The 15,240-nt window shown below is 52.3% G+C and overlaps 5 protein-coding genes across 5 annotated transcripts; all 5 read right to left on the bottom strand.

The window, feature by feature from the left end:
- Positions 1-223: 223 nt before the first annotated feature.
- Positions 224-1,354, bottom strand: J4E82_000399 (uncharacterized protein; the record flags this gene model as incomplete). The annotated part of the gene is made up of 4 exons (XM_051726720.1): positions 224-507; positions 565-1,104; positions 1,175-1,226; positions 1,310-1,354. 4 exons carry the CDS (start codon positions 1,352-1,354, stop codon positions 224-226), a joined length of 921 nt encoding a protein of 306 aa, XP_051593902.1.
- Positions 1,355-1,674: 320 nt separating this feature from the next.
- On the bottom strand, positions 1,675-4,542 carry GPH1 (Non-essential glycogen phosphorylase; the record flags this gene model as incomplete). Its single annotated transcript, XM_051726719.1, has 5 exons — positions 1,675-3,488; positions 3,536-3,907; positions 3,958-4,035; positions 4,086-4,287; positions 4,351-4,542. The coding sequence occupies 5 exons, from the start codon at positions 4,540-4,542 to the stop codon at positions 1,675-1,677; spliced, it is 2,658 nt and encodes an 885-aa protein (XP_051593901.1).
- Positions 4,543-5,847: 1,305 nt separating this feature from the next.
- J4E82_000397 (uncharacterized protein) lies at positions 5,848-6,922 on the bottom strand (the record flags this gene model as incomplete). Its single annotated transcript, XM_051726718.1, has 2 exons — positions 5,848-6,443; positions 6,724-6,922. The coding sequence occupies 2 exons, from the start codon at positions 6,920-6,922 to the stop codon at positions 5,848-5,850; spliced, it is 795 nt and encodes a 264-aa protein (XP_051593900.1).
- A 4,546-nt stretch (positions 6,923-11,468) lies between these two features.
- J4E82_000396 (uncharacterized protein) lies at positions 11,469-12,177 on the bottom strand (the record flags this gene model as incomplete). The annotated part of the gene is given in 3 exon segments (XM_051726717.1): positions 11,469-12,001; positions 12,068-12,154; positions 12,174-12,177. 3 exon segments carry the CDS (start codon positions 12,175-12,177, stop codon positions 11,469-11,471), a joined length of 624 nt encoding a protein of 207 aa, XP_051593899.1.
- A 1,230-nt stretch (positions 12,178-13,407) lies between these two features.
- On the bottom strand, positions 13,408-15,100 carry J4E82_000395 (uncharacterized protein; the record flags this gene model as incomplete). The annotated part of the gene is made up of 4 exons (XM_051726716.1): positions 13,408-14,043; positions 14,095-14,558; positions 14,611-14,892; positions 15,097-15,100. 4 exons carry the CDS (start codon positions 15,098-15,100, stop codon positions 13,408-13,410), a joined length of 1,386 nt encoding a protein of 461 aa, XP_051593898.1.
- Positions 15,101-15,240: the final 140 nt, after the last annotated feature.

The raw sequence follows: 15,240 nt of genomic DNA, 5'->3' as shown, positions 1-15,240 counted from the left end.
CAGCAAGACTTGGAGGGTAATACAGATAAACGATAATCAGCTAAAATGGATGCACGTCCTCAAACATGTGCTTGTTTCCATGTCACTGCCACATCCTTAGATTGTGTCCATTCATCAATAATGCGCTATGAACCCTCAGGCCATGCTATGATTCTACTGCCAAACTCTATCATCCCAAGTTCATATTCCTTCCACCCATCCACCTATCTTTGTCCACCCCGTCTCAACCCATGAGCATCCTCAACATATCCCCTTTACCCTCGGAGCCCCCATCAGCCACACCCTTCCCAGCATCCTTGTCGGCACCCTTGTTCGGTCCCACCGGACTTGTCGCAGCGAAGAACAGGACCTTAATGGCGATGGCGAAACCAGCATGTAGCACGAAAACGACAATGAGCAGGATCTTGCTTGTCTTGGCTTCAGTAGTGCTGAGCACAGGGTAAAGGTTTCGTAGGAGGAAGAAGGCAGAGGCCGCGAGACCAAGGGCTACAACCGTGAAATTGAGAACTGTAGTGTGTCGGTCAGTATGCAGTACCCACGCCAAGGTTGAGAAAAAGAACTTACTACCCCAGGGACTCCATGCCACCAGACTGACGGCAATCCAAACCAAGTTCGCATATCCATACAAACAACAGCACTCGAGCAGATTCGCACTCTCACTCCCATACCACTTCAGAACACCCCAAAGCCCCACGGGCACAAAGGCCGTGTACCCATAGACCAGTCCCGCTGCCCCACTCAACAGCTTGAAGTCATACGCAAAGTGCTCCTCGCCCTTCATGGCCAAATATTGGCTAATCGTCCCCGTCAAGAACAAGATGACAACGACGGTTGTAGCGATCCATACAGGGCCGTAGAGATCTGGATTCCCTTCTAGCACATCGAGGAAGTTGGCGCGTGGGTAGATGGTTGAGGTGCAGCGGCGGAGGACTTCGGCGGTGTCGACGTCGAAGGCTTGGGCGTAAAAGTTGAGCGACCAGAGATAGTGCTTTCGCGATGTGGGGTTGTTGGAGGAGGAGCCGCCGGGGCCGGGGAGGAAGGAGGCGGATGACGAGTCGGGTTGGATCTTGGGGGCGCCACGGCCAGAGGGTTGGGTTTCGAAGTCTGGATCGCGATTCGTTAGTCGCTGGGTTGGGATGATGTTGAAGAAGAAGAAGATCTATCGAGAGCTTACTGGAGCTGTGGAATTCAAGGTCCTCTTGGAGGTCGGTATGGCCGAGGTCGCCCTGTGAGCTGGTAAGCTTGCCATGTCGAGTTGAGAGGGATTGCGACGTCTGGGGTTTACGTCGGCTTTTCGACAATTGCATACCTCTTGATCGACATCTACGACGACATCGTAGCCTCTGTTCGCCATGGTTGCTCGTGAGGTGAAGGCTCTCGATATGTCGCGAACTTGCGTCGAGCTGGCCAGATTGCGGTTGACGTACGTCGCGCGACGCGACCGTGCGCTGCCGTAGGTTCATTCGGAGCGGCGTTTCAGGGTCCAGCACCGAGTCCCTCAAGACACCACCACAGCCTTACACGACAGCAAACACATGCACAGTTTACCCTGTTCATTGCAATCGGGTTCTCATTATTGTCGTAAATACAAGGCGTCAGGTCTACGGATCTAGGCTTGTAACCATCTAAGATCTACCGCGAAACCAACGCATCCACCATTTCTCCACCATCCCTCTACGGCGCAGGCTCAGCCTTGACCTGTAGAGGTTCGACGTTCCAGATAGCCTCCGCATACTCGTCAATACACCTGTCACTGGAGAAGAAGCCCATACGTGCGACTGTAGTGATGGTCTTGGTGGTCCACTCCTCAGTGTTCTTGTAGCTCTCATCAATGAGCTCCTGTGTCTTGATGTACGACGCAAAGTCGTCAGAGACAAGGTAGTAGTCGCCGTGATCCACGATGCCGTTGATCAGAGCAGAGAACTGGTCTGCATCTCCAAAGGTGCCGTTGTGGATTGCGTCGAAGACGTTTGCAAGCTGTGGGTCCAACTGGTAGTGCGAGTACATGTGTGCGTGACGGAGGTCCTCGACATCTTCGGCGAGGTTACCAAAGAGGAAGATGTTTTGGTCGCCAATCTCGCGGGTAATTTCGATATTGGCACCATCGCATGTTCCAATGATGAGACCACCGTTCAAGCAGAACTTCATGTTACTAGTACCAGACGCCTCAGTACCAGCCGTGGAGATGTGCTCACTAATATCACTGGCAGGGCAGATGATCTCGGCCTTGCTGACATTGTAGTCGGCCAAGTAAACGACCTTGAGGGCGTCGCCCACGTCCTTGTCGTTGTTGACGACATCACCCACCTTGTTAATGAGATGGATAACTGTCTTGGCCATCCAGTAACCTGGTGCAGCTTTACCACCGAAGATGGAAACGCGAGGGGCTAGCTTCTTGCGGTCCTCTGGAGACATAGCCTTGATCTGGAGGTAACGGTGGATGACACCAAAGATGTTCAGCTGCTGGCGTTTGTACTCGTGGATACGCTTGACTTGAACATCGAAAAGCGCCGCAGGGTTGACCTTGACGCCATTGTGCTCCATGATGTGTTGCGCGAGTCGCACCTTGTTGGCGTACTTGATGTCCCTGAACTCCTTACGGAACTCCTTGTCGTCAACAAACGCCTCAAGCTTGTGCAGCAAGGTAAGGTCCTTCAGGAATTCGTGACCGCCCAACTTGGATGCAATAAGAGCTGAGAGCTTCGGGTTGGCCTGGTGGAGCCATCTTCTCGGGGTAATTCCGTTGGTAACATTTGTGAACTTGTCTGGTCCGTAGATCTTGACAAAGTCTTTGAAAATTGTAGTCTTAATCAGGTCGGAATGCAGCTCAGCTACACCATTGACCTTGTGTGAGCCAATCAACGCAAGGTATGCCATGCGGACCATCTTAGGCTGCGATTCCTCGATGATCGAAACGCGACCGAGCATGTCGCGGTCCTTGGGAAAGTTGCGCTCGACGAACTGAAGGAAATGCAGATTGATCTCATAGATGATCTGGAGGTGGCGTGGGAGGAGATGCTGCATGAGCGGGACGGACCACTTCTCGAGCGCTTCAGGTAGCACAGTATGGTTGGTGTATCCGAATGTCTTCTGAACGATGTTCCATGCCTCATCCCACTCCAGGCCCTCGAGATCGACTAGGATTCTCTGAAGCTCAGGGATAGCGAGCGTTGGGTGGGTATCATTAAGCTGAATCGCGACTTGGTTGGGGAACTCCTTCCAGGCGCGCTGACTCTTCTTGAATCGCCGCACGATGTCGTAGAGCGAAGCCGCGCACCAAAAGTACTGTTGCTTCAGGCGGAGCTCCTTACCACGGTCAAGGTTGTCGTTGGGGTAGAGGACAGCAGAAATAGTCTCAGCTCGCTGCTGATCAGCTACTGAGCTCTCGTATTCACCAGAGTTGAACTTCTGGAAGTCGAATTCGCCGCTGGCAGCCTTGCTTCCCCAGAGACGCAGGTTGTTGCAAGTGCCAGTCTTGTAGCCGGGAACTGCACCAATCAGTAAAAAGACGGCGGTTGATATGGGAACTGCTTACCTGGGACGTCATAAGCAACAGCTTTGACAATCTCGCCGCCTTCCCATGAGGATTGCTGCTTGCCCTCATCGTCCTGCCAGCGGTTGACGTGTCCATAGAACTGTATATCAACCTCGATGTCGTGGCGCTGGAACTCCCATGGGTTGAAGTCAAGCCAGTAGTCTGGAACCTCGACCTGGTATCCGTCGTGGATCTCCTGCTTAAAGATACCATATCGGTACCGTAGGCCGTAACCCCAGGCTGGGTAGTTGAGAGATGCCATCGAGTCGAGGAAACAGGCTGCAAGGCGTCCGAGACCACCGTTTCCTAGGGCTGCATCGTGCTCTTGGGAGATGATGTCCTCCATGCGGAAGCCAAGGTCACTAAGACCCTCTGAATCAATGTTAGAGGAAGCAATTGATGAGTTCAAGAGGAGGACCTACTAGTAGCAATATCCTTCTGCTCGACATTGAGCATGGCATTGTCCAGGGCGCGGCCCATCAAGAACTCGAGGGACAGATCTAGCCTTGTTAAACAACATTCTATCATGATGCTTCTCGCTCTTGCTCACAGTATACGCGCTTCTGATCAGCAAAGGTCTGACTCTGTTGTGTCTTGTTCCAGTCCAGGACCAAGCGATCCCTGAAGGCAAGGGCGGTTCCAGAATACGCGGCGGCCTCATCGCAGTTGAAGAGGGAGCGCGCCAGGGTAGTCTCGATGTGGCGAACGGCGTCTTTGGTAAAGTCGTCGGAAGTAGAGAAAGGCTTGGGCATCTATATATAAGTTAGTGTTGAGTCCTTTGATGTTTACACTGCTATCAAAAGCCATGCACGTACAAACTTCCTCCATGCCTCGCGTTGAGGCTCTGGAATACTCGCTTCCACGTTTTTGATCTCGCTGGGGCCAAAGCCAGTTACAGTCCTCTTGTGCTTGGGTCTGCTGAAAGAGGGGCCAACGGGACCCTTGAGGTCGGCAAGTGGAGCGCTCGTCGAGGGCTTGCGCTCACGGGGAGAAGGGTTCGCGGCCATGTTGGTAATATCGATTGCAGAGAAACCCGGATTGCTAAGAGAGTGAGTTGGTGGGAGAGAGATGATGGCGGGGTAGAGGGGCGTACAGTTGCCGCTTCGAGGGCTGCAGGCTTATAAAGAGGCCGCAGAAGTACCTCAGGTGTGGTGTTTGCGAAGCGCCAGACAGGAAAGATGAGCGGCAGCGACGGCAACGGCGTATTTACAGGACACCGGATTGAGGAAGACAAGGTGGAGATGAATTGAGCATCAAGGCAAGGCCCCCAGGAATATATCAGGAGAGCAGGAGCACCCTAGCGGATCGCGGGGAAGTAACACACCATGGAGCCAGTCTGACAGCTAACAACAAGCTGTTGAGCTCTCCCACATGCAAGCTGTATGCAGCAGCTCGCATACCAGTACAAAGTGGGGTAGCCGACCCCACGAAACCGTCGCGGAGCCGTTAGCGAAGACGTGACGGACGTGTTGTCCAATAAACTTGTGCATGCTGAGGCTTTAGTGCGACTGTTGCGCGTCGTAGCGTGATCTTCACTATGGCCAGAACCAGCCGGGGTGACGTCTTCAACCCCTCCACACCATGCTGGCAAAGTGCGGAGTAATCTAAATAAGAGGGAGGAACGCGACGGAACGCAACGAGTACCAGGCCTGACTTTTTTGAAATCGATTAGACGAAAATCCAATTGCGCGCATTCAGCCTGCGCGGATCTTGTCGGAACAAGGAAGACTATGCGATGATTAGTTGAGGCTGCAGCCCCACCATCGCATGTTCATCCGATCCTGTGTAGACAAAAAGAGTACCCAACGACCACTATCGTGACATCTCATGTCTTCCGCGCGTTTGGTCACATATGCACGAGTCGTTCGCGACAACTTGGCACCACACACACACACACACATATATCATGGTGCTCGGAAGAATATTCGGAATGATAAAGTGCCAGCATTTATTAGAGCCATCTCTACATAGTGTTGGTATCCTCAAACATGAAGCCAATCCTCAAAACTCCACAGTGGGTATTACGCAGATAGCGTACTCAAAACCAGAAGCATAGGCCATTATGTCAGGCCACCGAATCCACTCAACTCCACCCTGAAACAAATATATACGAGTTTACAACAAGCCTGTTGTAGGCACAAGACAACACTGAGTATATGACCCGATTGATGTCGGAGAACGCCGAGATATGCGCATAACGGCTGAGGGCTAAAAATGCCGAAAAGATGTGGGTATCGTGAATGTACGCAGCAAGACAGTTAAAAATGGTAGACTGAACGAGATTCGTAGCGCGTACGTAGGAAGCTGCCGTCTCATGGGCTGGGCTCCGGAGTCTGCACGCCATAGCTCCAGATTGCAGTACCTTGGAGGCTGATGGAGAGGTTTCGTCGTTGTTTCGTTGCGGTCGTGGTTGAGGTCGGTGTGGAGGGACATGTGCTTGTTCGCTGCATGTTCTTCAGGCTCCGCTCCACCATGTCGTTGGAGATTCGAGCAAGACCATAGTCCATGTCGTGCAACATAGCTCGCTTGGTGGTCTCGATCTCTTGCACGGTGAAAGCACCATCGCTCTCCCTAATGCTCCAGTGCCGCGAGGAACGTTGACGGTCGACAAGGAAGCCATGCGCGAGCGAAAGTGCGGCCAGTGCAACAACGTCTGGGCTGACATGTGCGTTCTGACGCAAGTCTGTCCTCAGAAAGTTCTTGACGTCGCGAGCATAGTCGCTTGGCGTAAGAGCATCCCGCCAAGTAGTTGCAAACCGGCTGCTCAACGCATCCAGCAAGCACCCCGCAAAGGCGACAATCTCATCTGGCAGCCCAGCGCGGTCCAGGAAACCTTGAATCACTGATGCATGAGGGCGGTGGGTGGAGACGTTGAGCGGAACGAGGTTCGCAAGGTGGGTTGCGTATACTATAGATAGTATGTTAGCGGTCCGAAATCAAGGAAGTGGCAACAGCATTAATCCTAGGTGGAGGGGTGTTGGTGGAACAACTAGAAGATCGACAGGAACACGTCGAATTTGTGGAGTAAGGAGTGTTGAGTTGGAAAAGGAGCATCTGGGATGAAGCATGACGAGGGCCAAGGCGGCGTATGCAGGGGAACGTCGCTCTGCCGCCCGGTCCGACTCAAACACACCATCATCCACATGCCGTAAACAGAGATTTGACATGTGAGGTAAAAGTGAACTAACCTTCGTGTTGTGGAGGGCTAATGATGTCGTGTGACTGTGTCGATGTTTGGGCGGCTGGTGTTGATACCCGAGTTGGTGTGGGCTCCTTTGCTGGCGGAGGGGTTGGCAGGTTGGACAGCGGAACACAACTTGCAAAGTACTTGTCCAACTCTTCGTCTGTCATTTCGCTGTTGATAGATAGTGCTGGAGAGTAGTCCATTGTGTTGTCTTTTTTCCTTTTTCCCGAACTGTAACTATGTTGATGTGTTCTGTCGGTAGTACGGCGGTGTCGGCGAAGTGTAAGCGAGATGGTTGGAGACTTGGTCGTGTGATGTTGTAGTAGTCGTGAGTCGATGGACAGTGGGTGTCATGAACCAAGCAGCCAGGTTTGGAATATCGTCAGTGGGGAGAAGAGCCCGTAGAGTGAGGGCATTCACGAGTCTATATACACACCCAGGCTCCGACCAAGAAAACCGAGACGGTGAAAGCGGCGGATGGGTAGCGTCGCTCGCTAGCTGGTCCCCTGCACCTTCCAGCTCGCAGTAGCCGTCTCCCTGCCGTGCCATCTTTTTACAGGCGCGCGCACGCTCTCCCGCTCAGGCCAGCGCCAGCGCCAGCTACAACTTGGCCCTATGCGCCATCGTCAGGGCTACCGATGCGAGCTATGGCTTGTGCGGCTGTGAGATTTGTGGATGTGTGCAGCCGCCTGGGTGCCTGGTAAGAAATGGTCAATGTTGTTCCGGGTCCGGAGTTGTGCCCATCACACATTGTGATTTCTAAAACTATACGACTAGGGAATCGAGACCCAGGAATACAGTACGCCGATGTTGCGTGGTAGATGATCCCCAATCTAATCTTGTCTTCTCCAGATCTTCGTCTACTCCATCACGATCAACACCCTAGCAGTTACTAACTTCTTCATCTGCATACAGCCTGACACTCATCTGGCAGTTGCAATACCGACACGACATAAACTTTGTATAGGGCCCCCCCAATCTCGCATATCGTCTTGTCGGAAAAGCTTATGCCCTCCATCCTACACGCGCATCAAACCCCCCCAAGCCGCCGACGACTCGCCTGTGAGCACTACTGCGGGCATTATTGTCTATCCACAAGTTCCACTGCGAAACAAACCATCACACTTTTCACCCGTAGTTCCGACTGCAGAATCTTTTGCACATGTCAAATCCCATCGATCGCATCGCCGCTGTCAATTGCCCTGCATTAGTCCTCATTCTGTGCGTTCGTCACGCCATCACGCCGCTGATGCCACTCGAGCAGCCAGCACCAGTTTCCTCACCGCTATGTTCCGCACCTGGGAGCACGCACGCTATACGATACGATACGGCTGTTCGGATGCATCCTATCTCCGCACCCAAGCTCGCAAAAAGGGGACGTTGCAGACGAAAGCGCGCTGCGAACCCCACATCCAAGCTCTGGGGCGCAGTCATCCTAACCCGTCTTCAGCAGCTCACCCGCTCGCCTCATGCACTTGACCCAGCATGATACTGACCTGATCCGTCAACACCAAATCTGCACACAACACGAGTCGCCATAACTGACTATACACGCGAATACGTAGCTTCCTCCCGAACGCTCTGACTTGCTGGTGGAATTTCGGCTCCGGCGCCTCGTATGACGGTCCATCGCGTCTAGTTTTCTCCGATAGTATTACGGGGCGGGTGGAGCAATCCAATACTGGCGCACAGAGAAAAACACAGACGACAAATTCCATCTTTAGCATCTACAGAGTCGTGAAACAGCATTTGCCCGGTAGCCTTAACGAGTTTACGAGCTTTGTACGACTAATGCTATCGATTACGCTAATTTGTGCGAGCAGCCACCTTCCGCCGCACTTTCAGGAACCGTCGCTATGAGACGCATACATTGTCGTCATGGTTGTAGCGTGCATCTCCGATCCCTCAATGTTGGAATACCTCAACAGACTCCGTGGACTGATGGAGGCCACGTACGCAACATTCAAGAGCCTCGGGAGTCTGGGCCTGAGTCCAAGGCTCCACTCTTCATCCTCTTTCGAACTCAGCACCATGCGCGATTTGCTTCTTGCTGCAGGATCGAGACAGATTCAGACGTCGAGATTGGCTCACCGACACTGACAGATGTCATGCCTCACCGATGGACGCTACTGATGTCTCCTAAATGGCTGACAAGCCACAACCATCGAGCATTGTCTCCAATCAAAACCACTCGGACATTCTGAAACAACAGCGTTCAAACTGTCTTTACACTTTATGTCTAGATTGTGAACACCTGTTTGGTTCGGGAGCGTCATCGTGTGTGGCGTAAGTAGCTCCCGAAGGCTCTAGTTGGTCGAGAATTCTTTAGCCTTCCAGGAAACAACCGCGCCTAGATCTACCACAATCTTCACAGCAACTCCTTTGAAGAATTTGATGACTTCAACACTTGGTACTGCACCCGAATGTTCACGGCTGAACGTTGCAGATTCCAAATGCTTCACAACGCGGTGATGCTCGGCCAACCCAAACATCTAGATTCAGCCACGAGAAGCCATGCGCTCATTCATTCCTACTGCGTACCAAAGGTAGAAGACTTGCTTCATGTGGCCAGAACCCACACGTGCAGTACAAATAAGGCCGATAGGGCTCCTCTCAGGACGACATCAAGTTGCTTTATGCATCGATTGCACATCTTTCACAATCCCATGCTCCGTGCAGTCGCTCACACTGCAGCCATCTTGTTCCTTCTTCTTGAAAAATTGCACATAAGTTCCCATCTACATCGCTTACCGCAGGTTCTAAGCGGGCAACACTATCGATTTCTTGCCAAGATGCCTTGTCACATGTGCCAGAGCTCAATTCTTCAGCTCGTCCTGGTACCATAAGCAAGTTGAACAAGAAGCACGTTTTCCCTTCCGTCAACGGGCCGAAATTTATCAAAAGCAATCACTCTTGACATCTCGCTTCCTGAATTTAGCCGGTGTTCGTCGTCTACTGGAAGAGGTAAGCAGTTATACCTAGCTGGGAAAGGTATGATAGCTTTTCGTTGTTCAATACAGCGGCGTTCGACAAGACGTCCAAAGCAACGCCGCATTTATTTTTCACCGCAACTTCATTACCACCAAAGGGTCACCGCTCATATCTCGGCCGCGGATTCCCAATTGATCAGATGACAACGAACACATGCATGCGTCGAACCAACCACCTTTCCAAACTCACTTCGATCACAGGTTTCCTTCTTCCTCTATATCCCTCCGTCCGCCACCGTTGCGCTACCAAAAAATCGTGAACAAGCAAAAACCGTCGCCAGGGGCACGACGGGTATGTCGGCAGTCGACAGTTGATATTTTCTTTTGCCGTTGATGACAACGCATACATACATATAATGTTATATACCAAATGGCTTGAATACCAAGCTCCGAAAATTGGTGATGGCGTCATATGGTGTTTCAGTTGGACACCAAGCATGACAAAGAGTAGTGGTGTGAGGCTTGTTGGTGTATACATGTGCATATGAGACTACAATATACAGAGATGTTGCAACCTTTACAGCACCGGATAGTAGCTAAGATACAAGGATGACATCTTCCATGACGACTGGATACACACTTTGCAACCTGTACAGAATCAATGCCGCAACTAAAGATTTAAAATGACATCCCTTGTGCTATATCCTCAAGTGTGCGACATCCCGAATGAAGAAATATACGTTGAAACAATATAACTTGCTCATCCTTTCATATCCAAGCTGGACAGATCAACGCTGTTCACAGATCCTCATGTTGCTGATAAACGACGAAAAACCTCACTACTTTTGCTACCGGCGAAATCAGTTCGATGAAACGCATGACTCTCCTCTTATCCTTGCCATGTTGTTGTGTCTTCTCACATCTAATTCGTCACTCAATATTTAGTTCTCACACACCTTTTGTATCAGTTCCATAAGCGGAGACCCGAACACATCTACCCGAATACTGCATTACCTAATTTGAATACTATGACAGACATATATATATATATGGTAGAATCGTCTTTCGACTTTGGTATTAGGTACAACGACCTAGAGCATACACTATAGATACTGTTCCAAGTTTACTGTCACGAAGAAGGTAAAGAAAAAAGTACTGAGCATGTCCAACGCCACTTGCACTCCCTGTACACAAGGCCGATCATAATAAGTCCTATCAAAACACCACGTTTCAAACACTGGGGCGGGATGGGATGTGAGAAGGATGTAAGCGCTAATGTATGGGGTTGACTGAAGACGGGCGCATGAACGTCACAATTGAACATCACAATAAGTCGCACCGAGACCGTCAAAACAGTGTGCACGCTGTGATCATGTGCTACCCAGATTATGTTAACTAAGCACAACCACATTCATGTATAGGGTTCAAATAACAATATGAACATTGATTGTACTGCGATTGCGAACATGATAACAGACCAGAAACACCACATTTCTCCGTGAAGACAGGGAGAATTCATCCTAACATCCTCCTCCAAGCGCAAATCCTGTATGGCCATATATTCCTTCGACCCATACTATCCTACTATACTGTCAACTACTCCAGACTGAACCAGCCTCGCACATTTGGGATATCGTTAACGACCAAATTCCGACTCAAACACTTTTCCTTCGATCGTCCACAGGCGACGCAAACATGTCTATTGTCTTCTTCGTCATGACTGCCGTATCTTCGTCAAGAATGGTACCACAACCTTCCAACACGTATGTTGTCGTGCGCGATTGGAGGCGGGGACATTATCGCAAGCGTAGAGAAACGCTTACTGTGCCTTCTTAGGGGCTCCCTGTTGTCCGCCAACGTACCTGCGGATGTCAGTAGCATCGCCGGCTTGCTTGACAATGCCCTTGAAGGTAGCCCAACCCTGCTTGGCAGCGGGAGGAGTGCTCTGGTTGGCAAGCTGAGCGTCAATGCGGGCAGTGAGCTGGTTGATAGCCTCCTGGACAAAGCTGCTCTGCGCAACGCGAGCGCGGAAGAAGACAGTGTAGACAGCGAGGAGGATCCATGAGCCCTTCTGGAAGAGCATGGCAGAGCCGAGGACGCGGAACCAGAGGAAGATCTCAAGTAGGGCAACAAGAGTCATGGAGCCATCGTAGTACTCCTTGACGAACTTGCCAATAGCCTCGGAGGCGGCGGAGCCTTGTGGCTTGGCGCCGGCCTGAGCAGCGGGTGGGGGCTGGATGGTGGGCAGCAGGTTGGAGCGCACATAGGTAGCGACGTGGAAGACGGAGTATACGGAGAAGGGGAGTATGGCAAGGGGGATCTGGCGCGAGAAGAGCCAGACGAGAGCCATGACTGCCAAATAGTTAGCACGTGCTACGTGGGGGGGAAAGGCTATGCACAGCCTCGTAGAAGACTTACTCAAGTACTGAACGTTCTCATCGGTAGCAAGAGCGACGACACCGCCCTGCTTTCCGGCCCTCATGCGGGCGCGGTAGGCCTTGTAGACTACGATGCCGTATGTGACGCATGCCGACAGGAAGGCAGTGCGGTAAGAGAAGGCGGCCCATCGCGAGGAGTAGTTGAAGGTGATGTAGGACAAGCTGTATCGCAAAGTAGCGAGCAGCAGGGTAACGTGTCCGGCGAACCAAGCAAACTGGAGAGTTTGGGCAAGGGCAGCAAGGCGCTGGCCCAAAGGCATGGAGGCAGGAGGTGGGGGTGCCATTGTGTGTATTTTGGAAACTGTCGTGTGGGCTACGTAATAGGCAGCTTGCAACGTCAGTAAAGATCTGGGGAAGAGAATGCGGCTTCCTATGTAGAACAGGAGGAATGGCCGACCGCTGGAAATGATCTGCTGCCTTGCGAGAGGATGTCAAGGTGCAATGTGTCCACAGTGGTGGCTGGGTGCTGGAAACTGCTGGTGCTGCCCGGCGTTCGGGACCCGCTCGTGATATTCGCCGTGCCTGATAGGCGGGGTCGACTTACCGATTGAGAAATCAGGTCCGGGACCTTAGTAAAGTTGCTCTGTAGTTGCGAGGATTGTCGACGCAGAGGAATGTGAGAGCAGAGTAATGGTGTGGTTGTACGTTCCCAAGGGAGTAGGAAAGCGGGCAGCAAACCAGAATTCGGGCGTTTGGGGGGTGACGACATGGCATGGCAAGCTGCAATTCTGGAGTGGGCTAGCACAAGCCCGTGCACCCTTACCACGCCTGCACCCTGACGATCCCCTCAGCCGCCAGCCAGGCCTCCATGTGCCGGCGTCTTCGCAAGCTCGTAAGCGTCTTCGCAGCAAGCACAATGTCGTCACTGTTGTTTCTCCACCCGAGTCGCATTGTTTGTTGAGAAACATCACTAGTTTGCAATCAGCTTCGCGTTTTGCCCACAAATGAAATTGCCTATGATAGTCTGTAGAGTACATGAAAAGAACCTGTCCGACACTCCTCGCTCCGAACTACGTCTGCCGAATACTAAATAATAGAAAATGCCGAAGGTGAAGCAAGGGAATCGGAAAGGAGCGCAAAGACGTTGGTATCAATCAACAATCCGGACAACTGCACCAACATGTGACACTGCTGTGCATCGTCCCCAATGTTCCATCGTAGTGTATTATCCCTTTTACCGATAGCACCCAGTGGTATCGTCGGCCGCATTATATTAAACAAGGTCTGGTAAGAGGGTGTGAAGAACTGAGAAGAGGTGGCTGAGAGGCGTGTGTCGTCCGGAGCGGGAGGGGAGGGACGATCGTGACGCCGGCATGGCGCTTAGCGGAGGGAGAAGCCCTTTCTCTTGCCCTTCTCTTCGATCGGCCTGCCAGACTCGATGCGGGCCTTCTTCTCTTCGAGCTCTTGTCGTTGTCGGTCTAGCTGGTCCTTCATCTCCTTGTGACGGGCGTACAGCTCCTCTTCGCTCTGGCGCAGCTTGCTCTCCTTCTCCTGCACCTTTTGCTGGAACACCATCTTCATCTCCATCTCCATCTTCTGGAGCTTGGCCTCGTGCAGCGAGCGCTCCTCCTCTTGCTTGACAGCAGGGTTGACCTCCTTGAACACGCTGGAGTCTTGCTGGATGCCCATCTGTGCAAGTTTCTCGGAACGGTAGTTCTCGTACAGAGCATTGTTGGTGTTCTCCTTGAGCTCTTCCATGTGCGTGCGGATGAGCATCTGTCGTAGCTTGACGAAGTCGCAGTGCTCCTCGTTGTCAACCTCAACAACACCCCAGGGCAGCGCACGCCCGCGAACCTTGCGGCCATCGACGGTCGTGACCTCGGTGTTGGATCCGACAACGGCGAAGGGAACCTTGGCCATGATCTCCTGGTTCTCGGCAATGGTCTCCTCGTCGTCAAGCTCATACCGTGGTCCCTCGAAGATCTGGATCTTGTGGTAGGCGATATCTGCAAGAATCTGTGACTGTTAGCAAAGTCGAAAAGGGGGAGCTCAGAAAAAGCAACGTACCCTCTTCTTGTAGTTGTCGATTTCATCGTCAGTAACGGTGTCGGCCTTGGCAATGACAGGAATGAGGTTGACCTTGGTGTGAAGCTTCTTCATCACCTCAATGTCGATGGGCTTCAGGGAGTGGCCAGTAGGCTGGATGAAGTAAACAACGGCGTGGATGCGGTTGTCGACAATGTTCATGCGGTTGACCTTGTTCTCAGCGTCCAAGTAGGCATCGAACCGCTGCTCAATGTTCTTGACAATTGGATCCCACGACTCATCGTTGTTGATGAAGTCGCCAAAGCCAGGTGTGTCAACAACTGTTAATCTCAGACGAACACCGTTTTCCTCGATGTCGGCGCTGATGGACTGTATCGAAACGGTCTTGGAAATGTCGAGACTCGGGGGCTTGCGCTCCTTGGGAGGGTACAGTGAAGTGTTGAAGAGTGTGTTTACGAGGGTTGACTTTCCGAGTCCAGACTCGCCTGAAATGACACGTTAGCTCCGATTGACAACAGAGGGCGGGGGCACACCTACCGACAACCATGACGTTGAAGTTGAACCCTTTGCGCACACTCTTGCGGTGCCACTGGTTGGGCAGGTTCGCAAAACCAACGTAGCCTGTGAGCTTCCTGCGCACAATGTTCATGTCGTTCGCCATGGCAGCTGCGGCCTTGGGGTTCTTCGCCGTGATGGTGTGGACCGCTGGAGAGGAGCCGTTAGACATCGACATCGTTTGATCCATGCCAAATCCGCTGGATGACGCTGGGGGCGATGGGGACGCACGGGTAGGCGGCGCGGGAGAGGTAGCACCGGATTCTAAAGCAATGTGTTAGCCAGGGGCCAGGAGAAGAGAGAGAGGGCATGGCCGTCGAGCGCAGAAGCAGCAAGCAGTGCAGAACTGCATTGGGCCTGCCGCACTTTGCTGTTTGGCTATTGCGTGGGTGCCTGAGGTGCCAATGGTCTTGTAGCTCAGGTGTAGTTGTTGATGTCGCGAGACGGGGGCCGGGGCAAGCTCCTTACCCATGGTGTAAATAGTGTAGTAAACGCAGGCGATGGGCCGTCAAGTGAGGGACTTCTGTAGATGGAGAAGCGATGTCAGCGGAGGCTCTCAATGCATGCAGGCCGTGGTGGTGCTGGCTGGCGTGGCTGCTGCTAGACAAATGT

Source organism: Alternaria postmessia (assembly GCF_024291825.1).
Source record: "Alternaria postmessia strain BMP 2775 chromosome Unknown scaffold_1, whole genome shotgun sequence".
Lineage (NCBI taxonomy): Eukaryota > Fungi > Ascomycota > Dothideomycetes > Pleosporales > Pleosporaceae > Alternaria > Alternaria postmessia.
This window is presented reverse-complemented; position numbering and strand designations above follow the sequence as displayed.